General features: G+C 42.5%; 1 protein-coding gene across 1 annotated transcript; it reads right to left on the bottom strand.

Annotated features, from left to right (window-relative positions):
- Positions 1-1,289: 1,289 nt before the first annotated feature.
- Positions 1,290-18,567, bottom strand: PLEKHG7 (pleckstrin homology and RhoGEF domain containing G7). The gene is made up of 9 exons (XM_042815887.1): positions 18,471-18,567; positions 15,466-15,560; positions 14,115-14,240; positions 12,663-12,837; positions 10,992-11,108; positions 10,126-10,212; positions 6,697-6,774; positions 5,643-5,797; positions 1,290-1,340 (listed from the first exon to the last, which is right to left on the bottom strand). The coding sequence occupies exons 1-9, from the start codon at positions 18,565-18,567 to the stop codon at positions 1,290-1,292; spliced, it is 981 nt and encodes a 326-aa protein (XP_042671821.1).
- Positions 18,568-19,119: the final 552 nt, after the last annotated feature.

Raw genomic sequence — 19,119 nt, 5'->3', positions numbered from 1 at the left:
CAGTGGCTGAGCTCATGACTTTCACTTGATGTCAGAACAGGGATAAGGAGGTATGCTGGTTTAACCATGAGTAATGCAAACAGTTGGAAGGGCACTCCTAAATTTTTCAGTCTAATCCTCATCTGCGTAGTTCCCCTAGTTGGTTCCCCTGAAATCATTTTTGGTACTAGAAGTATTCTTTAAGGGTTGACTTCCCTGTTTAGGGAGATTATCCGCTTGGGCACGGCAAGTGGGAGATGTGGCAGACCATGTAGAGTGGCTCTAGGGAGTCTGCCTTCCTCTCTTAACTGGCTAATTTCAGGCACTTAGCCAAGAGTAGCCTAGTGAGAGCACCCTTCACCCTCAGTTGTAACCTGTGAAAGTGTTGTGGCAAGCAGATGCAAACTGTTCTGTGATTCTATTTATGGATCCCTTAAAAAAAAAAAAAAGATTAGCAAGTGTGTTCTTCATGGATCACAGAACTGCAGTGATGTATTGAATGGTTTAATGAGAAGTTTACATTTTTAAAGAGAAGTTGAAAAGCCTTTGGAATTCAGTTTTGCTGAGAGTAAATAATACATAATGACAAATCTGCTAATAATAACATTGTGAGAAAGTGTCAGGTAAAAAAGGTTCCCATTATACATAGAACATCACTGCATTTTTGTTCTCTCTTTTTGTGCATTCTGTGGTTTATGCAGTATGCCTGGATGTCACATGTAAGAATGACCTTTTCAGAGAAACGGCATTAAACAGCCTCCTTGCAAAAACTAATGGAGAATTAAGGCAGTACATGCTTTTACTGATCTGCTCCCACGGTGTCAATGTGCAGTGTTACAGAAGAAAGGGAATAAGTACCGGAGCTGTGGCGAGAGAGTTAGCTGCAGTTTGAAATCTGAAATTTGTGAATAGTTTGTATGAGCTTTAGACTTCTGGTGCACAAGTTCTCCTCACCAACATGGGTGTTTTCCTTGCCCTGCTTTCTAGGAAAGAACAGGCCATATTAACACTTACCTTGTTGGGAAGAGCCTTCCCCAAGCTGAAGCAAAGAGGCATCTGAGAGTGATGTATTTGTTGTGTGGCTCATTCTCCCCCTCCAATTTATTCCTACATCCTGTGATCAAAGCTCATCACTTCGATTTAGTTGAGTCAGAAGCCTGTTAGTTTCAGGAAGTTAATGCTCTGTGGAAGAAATAACGGTGCTGTTACCACAGTAGCCTTCTGTTGCATCTATCAGAGCTGTACTGGCATTATTAAATTTCAGCGAATTCAGCTATTGAGCAGAGGAGTGTGCTTTTCTTGGTTTCATATCACTTCATGTAATTGGAGATTGCTCTTTCTATCTCTGACATCCATGTTTTCTGTTACAAGAAAAATAATCTGTAAGCCTAGGCAGTCTGAGAAATTCTAGTAATTCAGAGAAACGAGCACCCGTGAGCCTTCAGTTACATTTGCTGCTCTTCATACTCAGGCTTTTAATTCCCCAAGTGAGCACAAGTTACCCAGAGCCCAGACCCAGTTACTAAGGCCACAGCACATCACTGTGTGCTGGGCCTGAGATGTCCAGTGAGGGTTTCCTTTTTGGTATGAAGATGGAATTTTTATGCTCTGTTTCTTCATTTGCTGCTGGCTATTTCACCTCTTTTTGTTTAGTATTTATTCATTTAATGCTGTCCCTGCAGCTTGCACTCCGTATTATGGTGGTTAAGACAGCTCCAGTGCTATCAACACCACAAATGGTTGACCCATCTGAGGTCTGTCTCATGTGAATTTCATTTTCCTGCACCATGCTGACAGCATTCAGCTCTATATCCTGTTTATGAGGGTGGACAGTGATAGGACAAGGGGGGACGGTTTTAAACTGAGACAGGGGAGGTTTAGGTTAGATATTAGGATGAAGTTTTTCACACAGAGGGTGGTGAAGCACTGGAACAGGTTGCCCAAGGAGGCTGTGGATGCCCCATCCCTGGAGGCATTCAAGGCCAGGCTGGATGTGGCTCTGGGCAGCCTGGTCTGGTGGTTGGTGATCCTGCTCATGGTAGGGGGGTTGAAACTACTTGATCATTATGGTCCTCTTCAACTCAGACCATTCTGTGACTCTATGATCCTCCATCATCCAGGTTTGAAGGCAGTGGATGATGGCTGCAGAGGGGTTTAAAATACTGAACTCCTCGCTGTAGTAGTTCACGTGATCTGGGTCACAGAAGCTGAGCTTTCAGAACTGTTGTGATCAAACATAGCGAATTGTTTGGCAGCATTACAAGCTGGAGGTCTGGCTGTGCATTTCCCACTGCAGGGGTTTTGTTTTGCTTAGTCAGCGGCTGCTCTTCCTGTTTTAATGTGCATCGAGTACTGAAATTAGATGCAGGAGTAGAAATGTGAGGAAAGGCAGCCTGCTATACTTCACGCTATGCTGGGATTCATAACTTTGGTTAGTGACCCTTCAGGTTGTTTCTATATGTGTGTGTCTATCCTGAATGAGATACATACATCATTGAAGGATAAATGGCTGGGGGTGGTTGCTCTGTCCTGCTGGTACTGCTGGCAGGGAGGAGGTGGTGTACAGTATGTTCTGGTCTGCCAGGGGTGGTCTCTTAGGAGATTTCTACTATCAGCTTTTTGTGGCTCAGGGAGTAGGGACAAGGAAGAAGAGAGCAGAAAGCAGGACTGCTGCACAGATGGGCTGAGTGAGCAGTGCTTCAGTTCTGTGTTTTCTTACATCTGCCAAGTACTGTGGGTCTGACAGGGAGGTGGGGCAAGGTGTTCACCAAATCTGATACATACTTGGCAAAAACCTGGAGCATGTGCTCCCCATGCAGTGGATGCAGAGTCATGCTGCAGTGAGGGGTGCATGTTGGGCTGGAAGGTCTGGACCTGGTGAGGGGAGCTGGTGGCCGGGGCAGGCCTATATCAGCAACAGGGATCCACAAGGTAGCCTGCAGTGCAGCTGCCCTCTGCTTCGGGTGAATCAATGGGAGTGTTGCACTTTTGGCCTCATTCAGTGTGGTCTCCCTTGTGACATGGCTTATCTACCTCAAACTCTTGGTCTGATGGCCCTCACAAGTTGGTCTTAGCAAGATCGTTGTCCTTCCTCCTTGCAGATTGTAATGGCCAAAGCCATGAGGATGTCTCGACTAGCTAAGTTTGTTTTAAAACAAGTAAGTTGTGTTGAGATTAGGTTTAGGAGCTGAAATACAGTAGTTTATTCAAAACAGTGTTGGATAGGGTATAGCTTTCCTGGGGATCAGAGAGACTAAATTCTGCAAAATGCTATAGTACTACTGCATTCATGTGGAAGGAACCTTTTGGTGCTGGGTTTTCTTGGTAGTAAAATAAAACTGGAAGACACTGATAAGGTGGTTGCAACCTGGCATGAAGGCAGCTTGAAAATATCACCTCTACTTTTCAGTAACAGGTAACTACTTCTTGAGGACATAGCTATTCCAAGTATGAAACAGTGGCTTGGAGATGGAAAGAGTTCACTCATTGCTTTTCCCTGAAAATGACTCTCTACTGCGATTTATGTGGAGAATTGCTATCACTGTTATTGTATAACACTCCAGTGGATGCTGTATTAGGTTGAGGTTTCCAAGACATCGCAAAATGTAAGTAAGGAATGGAGACTACTCCCTCTAATTTTGTAAGGATATTGGTAGGAATATGTGGTGAAGAAGTCCAGCAATTTGGTGCAGAGCGTGGGGAAGGGCTGTAGACAGGGGCTGGATCCTGGACTGATCTTCAGCAGTTGACTTCATCTACTGCCTGTGATTGTGTCACAGGGACTCTGGTTTGAACACAGCGAATACTGACTAGGGAAAAAACCAAAAATATTATTCCCATTAGCACTGTGGCTTTTATGCCCACTGTTGTATGTGCAAAGTGGGGGGCTGCTGCCCTGTTCTCCCCAGCAGCCCAGAGCTGCCTCCCTGTTGGCTTGATTTATGCTGTGTTGGTTGTGAAGTTCGTCAGGCAGACAGCGTCTGGAGCACGGTTAAACAAAGGTTATTCTCCTCTGTGCTCATCTGCTTACCTCATATTTAGTCATTTGCCTTTTATTGCCTACCTCTATTTCCTATCAGCATTTTAACATTGATGCTGAATGCTAATTACTCTGGGCGAACGTGTTTCAAGGTTATCATAAATTTTACATGCTCTAGGTTTATTTTCCACGTTTATTGATTTTCCACAGACTGCTCTAGCTTCCTGAGATTTTCCTCCTAGTCCTTGGGATTAGGATGGCTGTCAGGCCCCGAAGCCTGGAGGTTTGTGTTTCTTATTTCTCTTCTATATATGAATCTCTTGGGATTTGGTAGCATTAGACTGAGCTGTGTAAGCTTGTGGAGGTGGTTCAGATTAAAGAGAATCACAGAATCACACAGAATCACCTGGGTTGGAAGGGACCTCAAGGATCATGTAGTTCTAACCCCCCTGCCTAGCAGGGCCACCAAACACACACATTCAGATCAGGTTGCCCAGGACCCCGTCCAACCTGGCCTTAAACACATCCAAGGACGGGGCATCCACAACCTCCCTGGGCATCCCGTTCCAGGGCCTAACCACTCTCCTTGTATAGAACTTCCCCCTAACATCCAACCTCAATCTTCCCTCCTTCAACTTGGATCCATTTCCCCTAGTCCTGCTGTTGTCAGCCCTTTTGAAGAGTTTACTCCCCTCCTGGGTGTAGGTTCCCTTCAGGTATTGATAGGCTGCAATGAGGTCACCCTGCAGCCTTCTCTTCTCCAGGCTGAACAAGCCCAACTCCCTCAGCCTGTCCTCATAGGGGAGGTGCTCCAGCCCCCTGATCATCTTAGTCGCCCTCCTCTGGACCCTTTCCAAAATCTCAATGTCTTTCTTGTACTGAGGGCTCCACACCTGGACACAGTACTCCAGATGGGGCCTCACAAGAGCCGAGTAGAGAGGGACGATCACCTCCCTGTCCCTGCTGACCACCCCTCTCTTGATGGAGCCCAGGATCCCATTTGCCTTTCGAGCTGCCAGAGCGCACTGCTGGCTCATGTTCAGTCTCTCGTCCATCAGGACCCCCAGGTCCTTCTCTGCCGAGCTGCTCTCAAGGACCACTCCTCCCAGCCTGTACGGGTGCCTGGGGTTCTTCCGGCCCAAATGCAAAAAGAGAAGTCCTGATTGTTTTTGTGCCTGCTCCCCCACTCAACCTTGGATTTTGGAAACTGCCTTAGTTAACATCCACTTTTACAAGTCACTCTCTGTGAAGGCTGGTCCTCCTCCCCTCCGCACCCAAAGGCACACCATACATTACTGGAAGTAGTTTCCCATGGTGGTGCATTTGGAGGTCTAGGAGAAGGGAAGCATTGGCTTAGGAAGAATGATTTCCATTTGTGTTAAGAGAACCGTTGGCTAATGTCAGAACTCATTGGAGTCTTTATGCCACCCGTGGGGTGAATGGAACATACTTGAGAGTCACCCATGTGCATGTGAAAGTCCCTGTTTCAGGCAGGGGAATATGGGCTGTCTATGTGGGTGTCTGAAGGTCATGGTAAGTGTGAAGCCAACTGCTGCTGCGGCTTTTGTACTCCATGCAACTCGAGGTGGTTTGTGTGCAAATTATCCTTAAACCACTGCATAGATCATGCATGGAGAAAACTTTTTTGAAAGCATTCAGATGCACCCAGAGGTGTACCTGTTACATGGATGGCATCAACATTTTTCAGTATTAGTCTGTCCAGTGTGATGGGTTGGTCCAAGACTTGGCAAAAGCCACCTTCTCTTACAACTGACTGCAGCTCTGGAGCAAGGGAAGGACAGACAAGGGTTAAGCCTGTGTCTGAGCCCCCGTATTTCTGAGAATAGAAAATGAAGTTGATTAGTATGCTGTCTGCCATCTGCTCGTGAAGTACAGGCAATAAACAGCCCTAAATTATGTGCTGTGTCTCATCAAAGGTGTTCAGAGATTTATTTGCCAGAGCAACATCGGAAACTATTTCTCTGAAAAACTCATCAGTACCTGGAACTCTCTTGTCAAGGTCACACCTTGTATTGAAATGGCACGACAGAAACACAATAAAGGTCCTCAGGCAGAAAACAAAGATGTTCAAAGATCCTCTTTCACCTATCCTTTCAATATCAGATTTTCTCAGTTTCTCAGAGATACATTTCCCTGTCTCCCGTCATGAACATGCAGAACACAGAATTGATGGGTCTCCAGATGGGTAACAACCTCACTCAGAATACTCACCAATACGTACACAGGCAAACCCTCAGTGAGATTTGCCAGCAGGCACCAAGCCCCTTGAATTTCTGTTCCTTTCACCTCTCTCCTGCTGTAGGATGGTGTTGTGCAATGAATGATTCTAGAGCAACATCTTCTGTATGTCCTATAAAAGCAGAGCAACTGCTTCTATTATTTTAATATCTCTAAATTCAACCTAAGCTTATTGATATTTAGTATAGGTCTGCTTAGCTTTGTAAACTTAATTACCTAGATACTTTTTTACATATTTGTATTTCTGGGTTGGACTGAATCATGAGAGGATCATTATAAACTTATATTCTTGAAACTTCTGAGCTCAAGGAATCCAGCATATAAGAACGGCATCAGGAAAATGTTTGGTCTGGTAATGCAAGTTCTGCCTGTGGCTCCCCTGTAACATACTGAATCTAGAAACAGGGTTCGTTCATTTATCCAGATAAGAAAACATAGCAACAGATGCAATCACATACCTCTCAATCCGTTATTACCTTTTTTGTTATGTTTAATTTTGGTGATTGATAGGAAATCATCAAATAGAAAGCGGTAGACATCAAGAAGTCTTGTGCTTTCTGAGGAATTAAGAACAGTCAATGTGATGGCATGATTATTTTAAGGAATTGCTGTTTCTACATTGGGGCACATCTAGGAATCACCGCATCTCATAGAACACTTAACAAAGAAATAATACAATTTTCAATACAGTACACAACTACTAGTCTCCTAGTCTGCACTCTCAATCTTAAATGTGTTATACTTTATCTTTTTTTGGCTATTAATATTCGTAGTGGCTACCATGTTATGCAAAAACAACTGCCTGCCCATAGAAATGATGCGGATCACCTGCAGTGCCTCTAAATGCAACAGCTGGCATGCTACAAATTAGCAAATCCTACATAGTAAATAAGTAACCTTCTGAAAATGTCAGAGATAAGGAAGCAGTGAAATGCCACTCTTTTCTGCTACCTCTGAATACCTGTCTGCAGCCTTCTGCACAAGCTATCACCTTGTTGAAATGTTAGTTGATGGTTTCACAAAGTCATTTCAAAAGCTACACAGAAGAGAGTTGGCTTCTCTTTTCTTCCTTGTTTGGAAGGTCATGAGGATGTCAGACATACAACAACAGGTGTCTGTGAGAGCGCTTCTAAGTCTTGAAGTTGTATCTCCATGCCTTGGTGAAAATTCCACTGTTATTGCTGTAGAAATAATAGGGAATAATTTAATGGAAGGAAAAGCAATTTTTTAAGCAACTTCCTCTGGGAAATCTGGCATTTAGAGTCTCCAGAAAGCTCTCTACATGAATGAATTTGCAGTTCTGCCCTTTGATCTTTTCCTTGTTTACAGCTCCTCCTTGTTCCTTTATGCCTGCTTGTCTTTCATTTCCCTGTTTTGTCTCAACTTGCTATCCTACTCAACCTCCAAAATCATTCTCTATGTGTGCTGCAGGCTTTATCCTTTATCAGTCCTCTGTCTAGTCTGTAAACTGGTAGAGCCTCTGGGGGCATGAAAAGCCCAGCTACTCTTCACTGCAAATAGGGATGCTCAGAGCTACTGGTTCCAGGCAATTTGCAGGATGATAAAATACTTTCTTGGTTGCTTTGTTCTGAAATGCTTTGTCTTGAAAACCTATTTCATTAAGATTGTAGAAAGCACCTTCAGTAACTACTGAAAAGGAAATGCCATGAGGATCATCTTATGTGCTGATGGAGATTCAGAAGACTGTAAGCTGGGCTGTTGATGTGTATTTAAAAATACTCTTGTGTAAGTTTCTATGAAGTCAAAAACTTGGTAGGATGTTTTCTACAGCTTCTCTCATACAGTGTATGGCTTTTGTGAGCATTATACAGGAAAAAAAAATATATATTTGTTGCAAACCCTACCACTGTTCTCTCAACCTCTTCTGATATCTCATGAATTTATCACATCTTTTGCATGTCTGAAGTTAGCTTACTTAGTTACTTACTCTTACTAATAAAATAATTGATCTCTTTACCTTGTGGTTAAGATCAGCAGAATTTCAAAGAAACTTAACCAAAAAACAAACCTAAACAAAATGAGGAGGATAGTAACTTGTCTTCATTTTCTTGAAATAATATATATATATATACATATTTATTTAGAAGGGGAACAATTGATAGCATTTTCAAAGATTTTCCATGGTGAATTTCATATCTGTTGGCCACTTGAATTCTTATGTTCTTCCTGGGCATTTCATTCTCCAATTTAAAAACTTGTCTTCATGGACTTTCCCTGACTTTCACTTAGTAATACGACAGCCTGATCTTGATCTTTGACTGTACTTTCTCTTGACTCCCAGTCCCCCTAACCATCCATTTTTGATTGTGCTGTTTTTAAATAGCAGCTGACAGCAGAAGGAGTATTTGCTCCTTGAACATTCTGAGGAAGAACCTGCGTTTCTTGAAATAGAAACTTTCTAGCATTTCCTTCTGGATTCTAAGATTGCCAGAAAACATAAAACTGTGTTGCCAGTGGTTACAGTTTCATTCAAAGAAGCACAGTTCACTTTAACAACAGATATGTTTGAATCAGGGGTGTGACATTAGGATGTGCTTCTTTCTTTGTGCCGCATTACATTTCTGTTGTGTCTTGAAAGATATTTCATCCAGACAGATGGACAGATACCAGACACTTCAATACTGCAGCTTGCAGCCAGCTGGCTTTCTTGGTGGGTAAGAGTTATGCTCATGCCTCTCCATTTTCTGATTACATATTGCAAAAACAAATGTGGCTGCCTGATGTCCACCCTTATCTCACTGCATTTGTGCTGGTGCCTTGTCAAGAGGGCAATATGTGTAAGCAGAATACTATCAGAAGTGTTTTTCTTCCTCTTCTGCCCTACCACCCCATACACACCAGCAGCAGTCTTTCCCTCTGATTCCCCTATCCCTGGTGCTGCACCTTCTCCTCTGCCACTGCAATCCTCCTCATGTGGGAAGAAAACCAAAACCACTGAAAAATGGGCTCTGTCCCTTCACTGTTCCTTTTATGAAACTAACAGTAAGAGGCAGGAAGTATTGGGACCTCCCTGTCTGTACCTCTGCTTTTGTCGAGGTGGAGAAGGAGTTTTAAGGCAGTGGCTGGGCCAACTTCTGCTGCAGCCACCCTTGCATGCTGCTTCCACTTTTCAGATGCTGCTCTTCTCCAAGTGATGCAACTACCCAGGCTCTTCGTGCTGTTCAGGCACAGAGGAAATGCTCCTCTCATTTGCAGGCAGCTGCTACCCAATAAGCAGCCTCTGCCCTGCTACAAAATGGTGCCTCTGAGTCTGGAGATGTATCTCCCAGCTATTCCAAGGTGGTAGGTGGCTGTGAGCACACTGAAGTGGGACTGCTGTGCTCTGTATGATGCTAGTGGCAGGCATGTTGGTGAGTGTGTTGCTGATGGAAAGGAATCCACTCAGCTTGCTATTGTTTACATATTACCTTCTTGTTCCAAGCTTTGCATCAGAACAGCAGTCTTAGCAGAGATGAATTACAAAATGGTAAAGGGAAACCTCTGGATTTTTCATTTTAAGTACAATGTGCAACATCATGGAATTCAGCTTCCTGATATCAGTTCCCAGGCATGTGGGGCACTTTACGTAGGGCGATCTAAACTTCCCAATGTCCTTTTGCCACATCCTCGAACCTGACAGTGTAACTCTCCCTCTGAGTGACAGGCACATGCGAGTCAATCTGATTTCCTGAGCACCTGGCAGATTGAATATCCAGATGTGCTGATAAGCAATCATGAGCATTACTCATCCCTTTGGCATTCTGGCTATTTCTCAGGCTTTCTCTGACAAGATGTTTGCTGCTGCTTTCCTGCAGCTGCCCATACTATCTTAGAATTCATTCTGGACTGCCATAACAAAGTGTAATTTCGCTAAGCTGATTCCTAATACCAGGACATAGGGATGTTACCTGCCAATGTCAGCCTCCTGTCGTGAAGAAGTCTGCTTGCTGAAGACAGAATGTTTTCACTGTTCTCTCTCAAGCTTTGTTTCAAACACACCAAAAAGAGAAAGACAGTGAGAGAATGGGGAGTCTCACATATCCAATTCCAAACTGGGATGAATCCAGCAGTTAAATGGAGACAATGTTTACTGATTTATCAGGCTAAGTACACCACAGCGCTAATAATTGAGCATGACTGAGTTTCTTCAGCAGTGCTATTGCTTAAATCTGTTTAATCTTCTGAAATGTTAAGCTGGGCTTTTCTTTTCCAGAGTAAATGTAATGTTTTTTTCAGCTCTGTGCATGAATAGACAAATCCTTGAGGTGAGACTCGCCTGATGATATTACCATAAAGCTGTTTAAAGTCTGTTTGTCTGGATAGGAAGCAACCACAAAAGAAAGGTGTATGTGTTCTCATGGATGCTGGGTAACTTTAAATGATATTTGAATAAGAAATGGGAAATTGGCTTACCATGAAGAGTAGAAGAAGCAAATATTTCCTATTTACTCTGCTGCTTAAAATAAATGTATTAATGGTTATGTCTACCACTTTTCACTCTGCCCCCCAAAAGCAAACAGTAGAGAGTCCTCCTGGCTCATCATGTCGTACTGTCTGGGATGTTAGCGGAAAGCAATTCATGCTGCCATCCTGGGGACTGTGCACAGTCTGGTTGTTTACCAACAGCATTAGTGTGTTCAGGCTGTGGCTACTCCTATGAGGGCAAAGCCCAACCACAGCAACCAAAATACAGACAATCAGTTGGCTTTAGACTGCATTATAGATTTGAAACTAAGCCTTCCTGAAGGAAAAACGCCCTTAAAAGTTCTGCTTACCTCTGGGACAAAGAATCTCTTGTAATGATCCCAGACTTCAGGCCAAATTATGACCTCATGGAGCTGCCTGAATTTCTGAAAGTTGTCCAAACACTTGACTTTACCTTCCAGATCCTCTGAAATATGTAAAGCATCAGTTACTGCCAAGGCTTGCAAAAAATAGGCTGCCTTTTTGAAGGTGATGAATACTGATTATCTCTGGTAGAAGCCAAAGGATGGAGTCCTGGCCTAACTGGAGACAATGACTTAACTCTTTTTAGGTCAGCAAAGTATCAAACTATGCATTCAAAGAGGCCTAAATTCACTGCTGAATGCAAAAGTACTATCCGTTAATCTGACTTAGCAAGTGAGGGAATTGTATAAAACTCATTTAAATGATTGCCTTAAAAAGTTCTTGAAAAAATTCTGCCTTTCTGAACACTGTCTGAAGTGGTGAGAGGAAAATAATTTTCATTATGTACAGTTTGATCAAAAGGCCGTTGAAAATAATGAGAACATTTTAAGGAGAAGTAGTGCCAGAAGTGGCTGAAGAATATAACTGGAATGAGTGTCTCAATACGTGAAAAATGGAGATTTCAGTCTTTGCTGATTGAGGGCCATTGCAGGAAAAACTTGAATGGACCTGCAGTTTAACTTCAAAGTTTTCATGTTGAATGATGTTGCAAAGAGTTGTTTCAGATAATGCACATATATATACAAGTGAAGAAATTCTGGAACTGATGCTATTCTTTATGTCACTGGCTTACTTGTCAACAAATTATGGCAAACATCTGTCAGGTCTGTGAGTAAAGAGGCCAACAGCTCCTGTCTTTGGTTTCCTTACCTTAGAGGTAACCTTAAGTGTAATGTAACCAAATCCTAAACACTGGAAGACCTTTGTTGTTGTTCCCTAGATATCCCATGATGTTGTGGGCCCATATCCACATCTCCTTTCTCGCAGCAGAGGTCCACCATTTAGTGACAAAAGACCACCTTATCTTTCTGGAGCAAAGAGTGGAAAAAGCTTGTCCGTTTTCTTCTACAACCTTAGCAAAAACAGGGATGAGCCCAAAGATCAGCAGTGGAGGTCATGCTGAGAGTCCCCAACTGGAGACACGTACTGCACCCTGGCTGTGTACCTACTGAATTGACAAATTTCTTAGAGCAGAATCCAGAGGAAAATAAACAAACAAAAAGCTTCCTGGATCAATCCCTTCTTTTTCTGTAACAACTAGGGAAAAGTTGTAGCTCTGATGGCTCATCTGCTGCTTTTCATGGTAGGACCCTGTCATTTAGCGAAAGGTCATTGGCACAATATTCCCCTTGTGAGTGGTATTTTATCCTATTAAGGATTAGCCCCAACAAATCCTCTTCATACGTAAATCCAACTCAAAGACTTCTTTGTTTGGGATTTTTCTTTATTTGTTCCAATTTGTGATCTGCTCTTAATTGTTTCCATGTCGCTGCGGATGACTCTGAGCCAACACAAGTGAGTCACTGATGTGGGAGTCCTGTGACCTTGCTCGGAGGGCCCATGGGTGGCACCAATCATTTCCTACAAAAGGACTCAAGACTGTTGAAAGGCATGCACATTCTCCCATTCTGTGGGGAGACCAGCCTCGAGGCACAAAAACATCACGTAACTTAGTAATTGTTAGTTGTATACTTTTGACTTAACCATAGCTACTTACGCATGGACTTCTCCACTTTTTCTTCAAGTGACCAGATAGAAACTTTCTCTGTTTTGTCAGTGCTCCTCTTCCAGTTGTTGTTCAGGAGGAGGAGATAGCGGGTCAGGCAGTGCAGAGGAACCACCAGCAGCTCTGTCAGGTGCAGCCTCCTGCACTGCTCCCCCTGCTCACACCACTGCTGGAGACAAAGGACGCCTCTCTTAGGCCTCTGCTCTCTGGCAGTGAGGTTGTATGCATCAGCTGTAATGAGATGGGCTAACTAAAGACAAATTTCCTACTGAGGGTAAGGCTGATGTAAAGGCTGTAGCTACCATGCATGCATTGCTGCTTTCAGGCAGAGACAGAACCTGTTCTGTTGTTTTTACTCTTCATAAATTCTGTCTCTGCAGTGGTTGCTTGCTCTAACATCCAGGATGCTGCTTCCTCTGTGAGGGAGTATGGATTAATGGATTCTCTTGTGTAAGCAAAGCAGACCAGCCTTCTTGCCACAGCCTGGCCAAAACCCACCCTTCTCTTTCACTGTAGGCTCTCAAGCCCTGTGAATGCACTGATGTGCTCCTGGCTTTCTGTCTCCTCTTTTTTTGCCTTGCATTATGTATTCCTTATGGAGAAGCAAGTCATGATATTCTTCTCTGGCTGTGAGGTCGGTGTATATCGAGGAAGGGAAGATTTAAGTTGGATGTCAGGGGGAAGTTCTTTACTGTGAAAGTGGTGAGGTGCTGGAACAGGCTGCCCAGAGAGGCTGTGGATGCCTCGTCCTGGAGGTGTTCAAGGCCAGATTGGATGGGGCCTGGGCAGCCTGGTCTAGTATGAAATGGGGAAGTTGATGGCCCTGCATGTGGCAGGAGGGTTGGAGATTTACTATCCTTGAGACCCCTTCCAACCCTGGCCATTCTGTGATTCTGTGGTCACTGTTGATGTGAAGAAGGCGAGGCCATCCGTGGGTAACGGGTGCGATGACAGTGTTGCCAATTTCCATGAATCATCCTCAGCCCTGACCCTCCCAGCCCATCACTATGACTCTCTTGTGTGTGTGATGCCACAGAACACTTACAATGCTCCTGAGGTCCTTCAGCCCCTCACTGAGTTATGGGCTTACTTGGGTAAAATGTAGGTCAGTGTGTCAAGGAATTATGTGTGGAACACATGAATGCTTAAGGCTGACAGTACATATTATCTGCCTGTAAAAATGCATCCTCTTTTTTCTTTTTTTTTTTTTTTTTTCCTTTTGGCTTTTTCCTAGTCTTGCCTGTTCTAAATTGCAAATATGACTAAGAGAAAGTTATACTCTGAACGATGACTTCATATCCACGATTATTCACTGCAGTTCAGGTATTTACGTAAAATGCTGTCTACACAGTTCTGCTTCCAGTGAACTTTTCTGGTCTGATGATAAAATTCTGTCAAAAGACAGGAAGGCTGGAGATAATGAGAGCAAAACCATTACTTTACCTTCAGGTAGATGCCAAAATCTTCCCTCTGTCTCATCTTTTCCAAGTAGAAGACAGTGGTGGTATGATTGAGGCAATAAATCTGGTGTGTCTGGCAGAGGTCACCCTGGAAAAATTGCAAAATAGGCTTGAAAGCTTGTCAAGAAAGGAAAATGTGATGACAAAAGGAGGAATTCTGCTTTTAGTTTTGTAATGTGGCTTTTACCTGAGATTACCTTGTACTTAGGGAGAGAGTGGAAGAGGGAGAGTTTAAAAGAGTGAAGGGTGAGTTAGCAGTACTCAAATTGGTATAATACTTAAAAAAGAAAGGTGGGGAGGGGTTCAAACACTGAATGGGAGCCCAGTTCTAGTGGCTCTGCAGAGAAGCAGTTTTAGACTTTGTTCAAATTAAAAATAAACAACGTGAAACTGATATGGAAGCTGAAGATCAAAAACACTGCCTGAGCAAGAGATTTATGTGGCCTCACATAATATGCCACTTTATTTCCAAGTATGTTAGCTCTTAGAAATACTGAATGACATCAGTGATAAAGCTCATTATTTCTGGGATTGAAACACTTGAAGTCAGAGGAAATTAGGGTAAGACTCTCTTTGCCTTTTTAAAACCCTAAGCACTCTGAGATAGGGTCTTTCCTAGAAGCTTTCTATGGTCTCTACTGCTACAGAAAATTCAAGTTTGGCTATCACATGGTAAACTTGATGATTTCCTGTCTGCATTAATATTATCTGCTGTTTGGCCATAAGGAAGTTGTACAGGAAATAAAATGCTTGTGGGAGAACCCCTGAACATTGTTCTCACTCTCTTGCATATCATGTTGATGACCTGGATGTCTTGGCAGCAGCAAGATAGCTGGGTCTGTTCCTGCTTCTCACTTAGCAGACACAGGCCAAAGTACATATGTATTTCACTGAGCTCTTATATATTTGCTTAAATACATTTATGGGTCTGGTATGTGGAGTAAAGGAAGGATCTAGGTGACGGACTGGAAGGAGGCAGGGTACAGCTGGAGTCTGGGCCAGTGTCTGGATTTAGGGAAACCTCCCCTGCAGACAGAGAAGCTTGGTTCTGTTGGTGACAAAGTCTTCTCAAGGTCTGGGCTGTGGTTCCCAAGGAAGGGAATGTTTTTCCATGCTGTGTTCCATGTACAGAGCAACTTTCCATGACCACCTCAAACATGTCAATGAATAAAAATGTCCTACTGGTGGGAAGTACTTGACGCTAAGGCCAAACTACCTGTGACAGCTGGCATATCCTTGCCTGACTTGACTGCTTTAAGGCACTGCATACTCTGATAAATGACCTGTTGCAAGGACCTAGTGAAGTTAAACAAGAATATTTCTAATTATGTTACCTTTCTGAGTGTGGAGATGAAGTTCATAGGTGATCCTGATTCACTGACATATTCCTTCACAGTTTCCAAAAATTTTCCACAGAGCTGAGGCTTATCTAAGTAAGGGGGAGAAAAAGAGAATTAGCATGACTGAACTTCCTCAGTTAAAAATAACTTTATTTCTCATTCCTGACCTCTTCACAGTCTTCAGGCCTAACACTTATCTCCATGATGTTGCCAGGATTATCTTCAGAAAATTACATCAAGTGTTTTAATTAGTCAGAAGATAAAATAAATCTATACAAATAGCCAGTTACATCATAGAATCATAGAATCACTAAGGTTGGAAAAGACCTTAACGATCATCAAGTCCAACCATGACCTATCCATACCTCACTAACCAACAACCCTCTGCTAAATCATGTCCCTGAGCACCACATCCAAACAGTTTTTAAACATGTTCAGGGTTGGTGACTCATCCACCTCCCTGGGAGCCCATTCCAGTGCTTAACAACCCTTTCTGTAAATAAGTTTTTCCTGATATTGAATCTAAACCTCTCCTCGTGTAACTTGAGGCCATTTCCCCTTGTCCTGTCACCCGTCACCAGTGAGATGAGACCAAACCCGCTCTCACTGTAAGCACCTTTGAGATATTGGAAGAGAGCAATAAGGTCTCCCCTCAGACTCCTTTTCCCCAGACTAAACAGCCTCAGTTCCTTCAGTCTCTCCTTGTAGGCCATATTCTCCAAGCCCTTCATAAGCCTTGTTGCCCTTCTTTGGACCTGCTCTGATACCTCAATGTCCCTGCTGTACTGAGGTGCCCAAAACTGAACACGGTGCTCATGATAATACCACATGACAAAAGCTCTGGAAGAAGATTATGATTACTCTGTTTAAAATTACTTTATGGTAACAGCTGTACTGGACATGAATCAACATGGAGAATCACAATGGATGAATGATATCTACTGGAAAACATTGTGTGTGACAATTGAAGCCTTCACATTCATTTGAAGAAGAAATCATGTTTCATAGTCTAAGTTTGTTTAGTACTCTAGGAGATGAGGGAAAATTCTGTAAAATGCTTTAAAATGTAGAAACTGCGTTTGAAAACCCCATATGCCCTGCAAGTTTTCCAAGGGTGCCTACACTGTCAATCAGATGTGGGTGAAAGCCTGTTCCTAACCTCTATGTGCCTCTCACTGTTTGTTCCCAAATTCACAACCAGGCTAAGCCTCGGGCCAAAGTTTTGTTCAGTCATAAGGAAAGAATTGTATGGGTTCAGTGCACTGTCAGCGGCTCAAACTCTGTGTTGCCCATGTTTAGAACATACAGCAGTCCTGGCCAGATAAGGGTCATCACATGCGTTTGAAGGCTTTGTCAGGTCTTCATCAACCTTGTCATTTTCTCCAGGCATCTTTCTGAAAAACTTTCTTATGTCATTGTATTACCTAATATTTCCCTGTAATCAGAAGAAAACATCACCACCCTCTGTGATACTGCTATGAAGTGCTGTTGTAACTGCATGCGTTGCCTTGTTTGGGAGCATGATTGCTTATGGGACAATGTGTCTTTCATTTTATTGAGGGCTCACTTTGCACCTTTTACAGCATGCATTCTTTCATAGATTCAGCCTACTGTCAAGAAAAAATGCATGCAGTAAAGTGCATGAAAAAAGCCGTATTAAGCGCTGGGAGTAGATAATTTTTTCCTACATTTTCCCACTCTTATTTAAGCAAGTATGCACAATAAATGATAATTTCTTGTTAATAATGAAAACAAAATGTGAAAAAAATGGAAAGTTTATTAAAGATCATTCTCTCAAGTCACAGTGAAGCTCCAACCAAACACAAAATATTAGTTGTTTCCTAAATCACATGCAACAATAGACATCATTTCCTTCTTTAAGAATGAGAGGCATCAGAAATGACGTATCATCTGAGTTCTAGTAGCTAGATGATTTTTATGATGTTAGCTCACAGCAAGCATGAGGTGAAATCCATCAAATAAAATCTCTTTTCTTGTATTTCCAAGCATGTTCACTTGGTGAGTGGTCAACTACTGAGCAAAAATGAGTTCATGTGTTTGAATACTGGTTAATTGTCTCTGCTCTGAAAAGCTTTTCTGCTCTTCTTGTTTTGCAAAAAAAAAAGTGAGATGTTAATGGTTAAGGCAAGGGCATAACAGCAAGAGACAGAACTTAAAGTAGGACATTTATTTAGGATGTGTGATATGGTCATGAGTTATTGTGAGAATGATTGACCATAGCCATTCAACTTACGAAGCTAAAGAGCCCCTTCCAAAATTCACTTTGCTAGTAAGGGTATTTGTAGTCCCTTAAAGTAACTCTAAAGTCAAGGAAAACTTCTGTGTGACTTCTAAAGCTATGTGAAAACTATTCTGGATTTATGGGCTGCTTTAACTTTCAGGAAATGACCTCCCAGCAAATTGCCAGAGCACACTGCAGCCAAGCCTCATCTTCGCAGTCTTCCTGGAAGATTAGGGATGAGTAGCACATGGATGCAGAGCATTGGCTTCGTGCTGGGAATAGTCCTCCATCCACACAGGGGAAACCCTGGCTGCAGTGGGGTGGTTGTCATTTTGTTTTTCCTTGCTCTATCAGAGAGGCGTAATAGATATCAAAGTCCAATTATTTCAGAAGGGAAGCTTGTAATTGAAGTTATATTGCTGTTCTTAATTATGCAGTAAGGATTGTGTAGTTGGTGTCCACTTTCACAAATCTTTTTAAAAGGACTTTGTTTCTGAGAAACTAAAACTCCTGTTTGCTTCAGAAACAACTGTTGAATGAGCTCTCTGTCATCTTTTGCTGGAGACTTTGCAGAAGTTAAACCAGTCACTCAAACTGAAATACTCAATAGAAATGTCAGAAGGACTAGTTATTTGAACTCATCTTCAATTGAATGTGTAGAATCTGAATAGAAACCTTAGTGTTGGCTCCTCATCTCCTTTTATTGGGCTGGCCGGTTTCTGATCTCAGTACAGGTTGCACTTTTTAAATTTTTTACTTTTTACCTTATTTAATTCCTCCGAGTTTGCAGAAAGTCTCCATAAGTCCACGTCCAAGAGAAATTCATTACTCTGGAGGTATTTTAGAGTCCTCATAAATATCTTTAAAAATAAAACAAATTCATGTTGCTCAGTGATTGTGTTTATTTATATATATAAGGCAATTTTCATGAAAAGAATGTGCACCATAATTCTGAAATGATCTCATGATCAGAAGATGATGTTATGAGAAAATTTCCTGACCTATCTGACTGCAAAATACAGGGCTTTGTGCAATCGACGGGGTACAAATGATGGCTCTGGGCTCTCTGCAACTACTGCAGAAGTAGCAATGTTCTTGCTATGTTCTCTCTCTGAATGGAGCCACTGATCCAACTCGAGATATGTATGGAAAAAAAACCACAGCATCAGAATTGTAGAGTTACAGATCTCTGTGCCTTTTCAGAACACTTACGCTCCTAACCCGTACTGCATAAGCTGTTGGGAGCCACTACGAAGAAGACAAAAGTTGTTGGAATAGCTTAAATAAAATGCTTGTGCAGTTTTTACATCTCTTTAGGTTGTTCTATTAACCTGCATTGAGTGAAAACTGCCTTTGTATTTATTGGCTGTTTAAGATGGTACATTATCTAAGCTCTTACAGGGATC

Source organism: Centrocercus urophasianus, unplaced genomic scaffold (assembly GCF_019232065.1).
Source record: "Centrocercus urophasianus isolate 14NV4802_14NV808 unplaced genomic scaffold, USGS_Curo_1.0 seq_15, whole genome shotgun sequence".
NCBI classification, from domain to species: domain Eukaryota; kingdom Metazoa; phylum Chordata; class Aves; order Galliformes; family Phasianidae; genus Centrocercus; species Centrocercus urophasianus.
Note: the sequence above shows the minus strand (reverse complement) of the source record. Positions and strands in the feature narration are given on the sequence as shown.

What these genes read in the sequence shown, in the direction of transcription:
- PLEKHG7 (XM_042815887.1), bottom strand. Translation starts at nt 18,567, where the DNA reads ATGAGGACTCTAAAATACCTCCAGAGTAATGAATTTCTCTTGGACGTG. An exon ending in GGAATTAAATAAGGTAAAAA is followed by an intron (nt 15,561 to 18,470) that starts GTAAAAAATTTA and finishes CCCCTTACTTAG; the next exon opens with ATAAGCCTCAGCTCTGTGGA. An exon ending in CAGGAGGCTGACATTGGCAG is followed by an intron (nt 6,775 to 10,125) that starts GTAACATCCCTA and finishes TTAATTCCTCAG; the next exon opens with AAAGCACAAGACTTCTTGAT.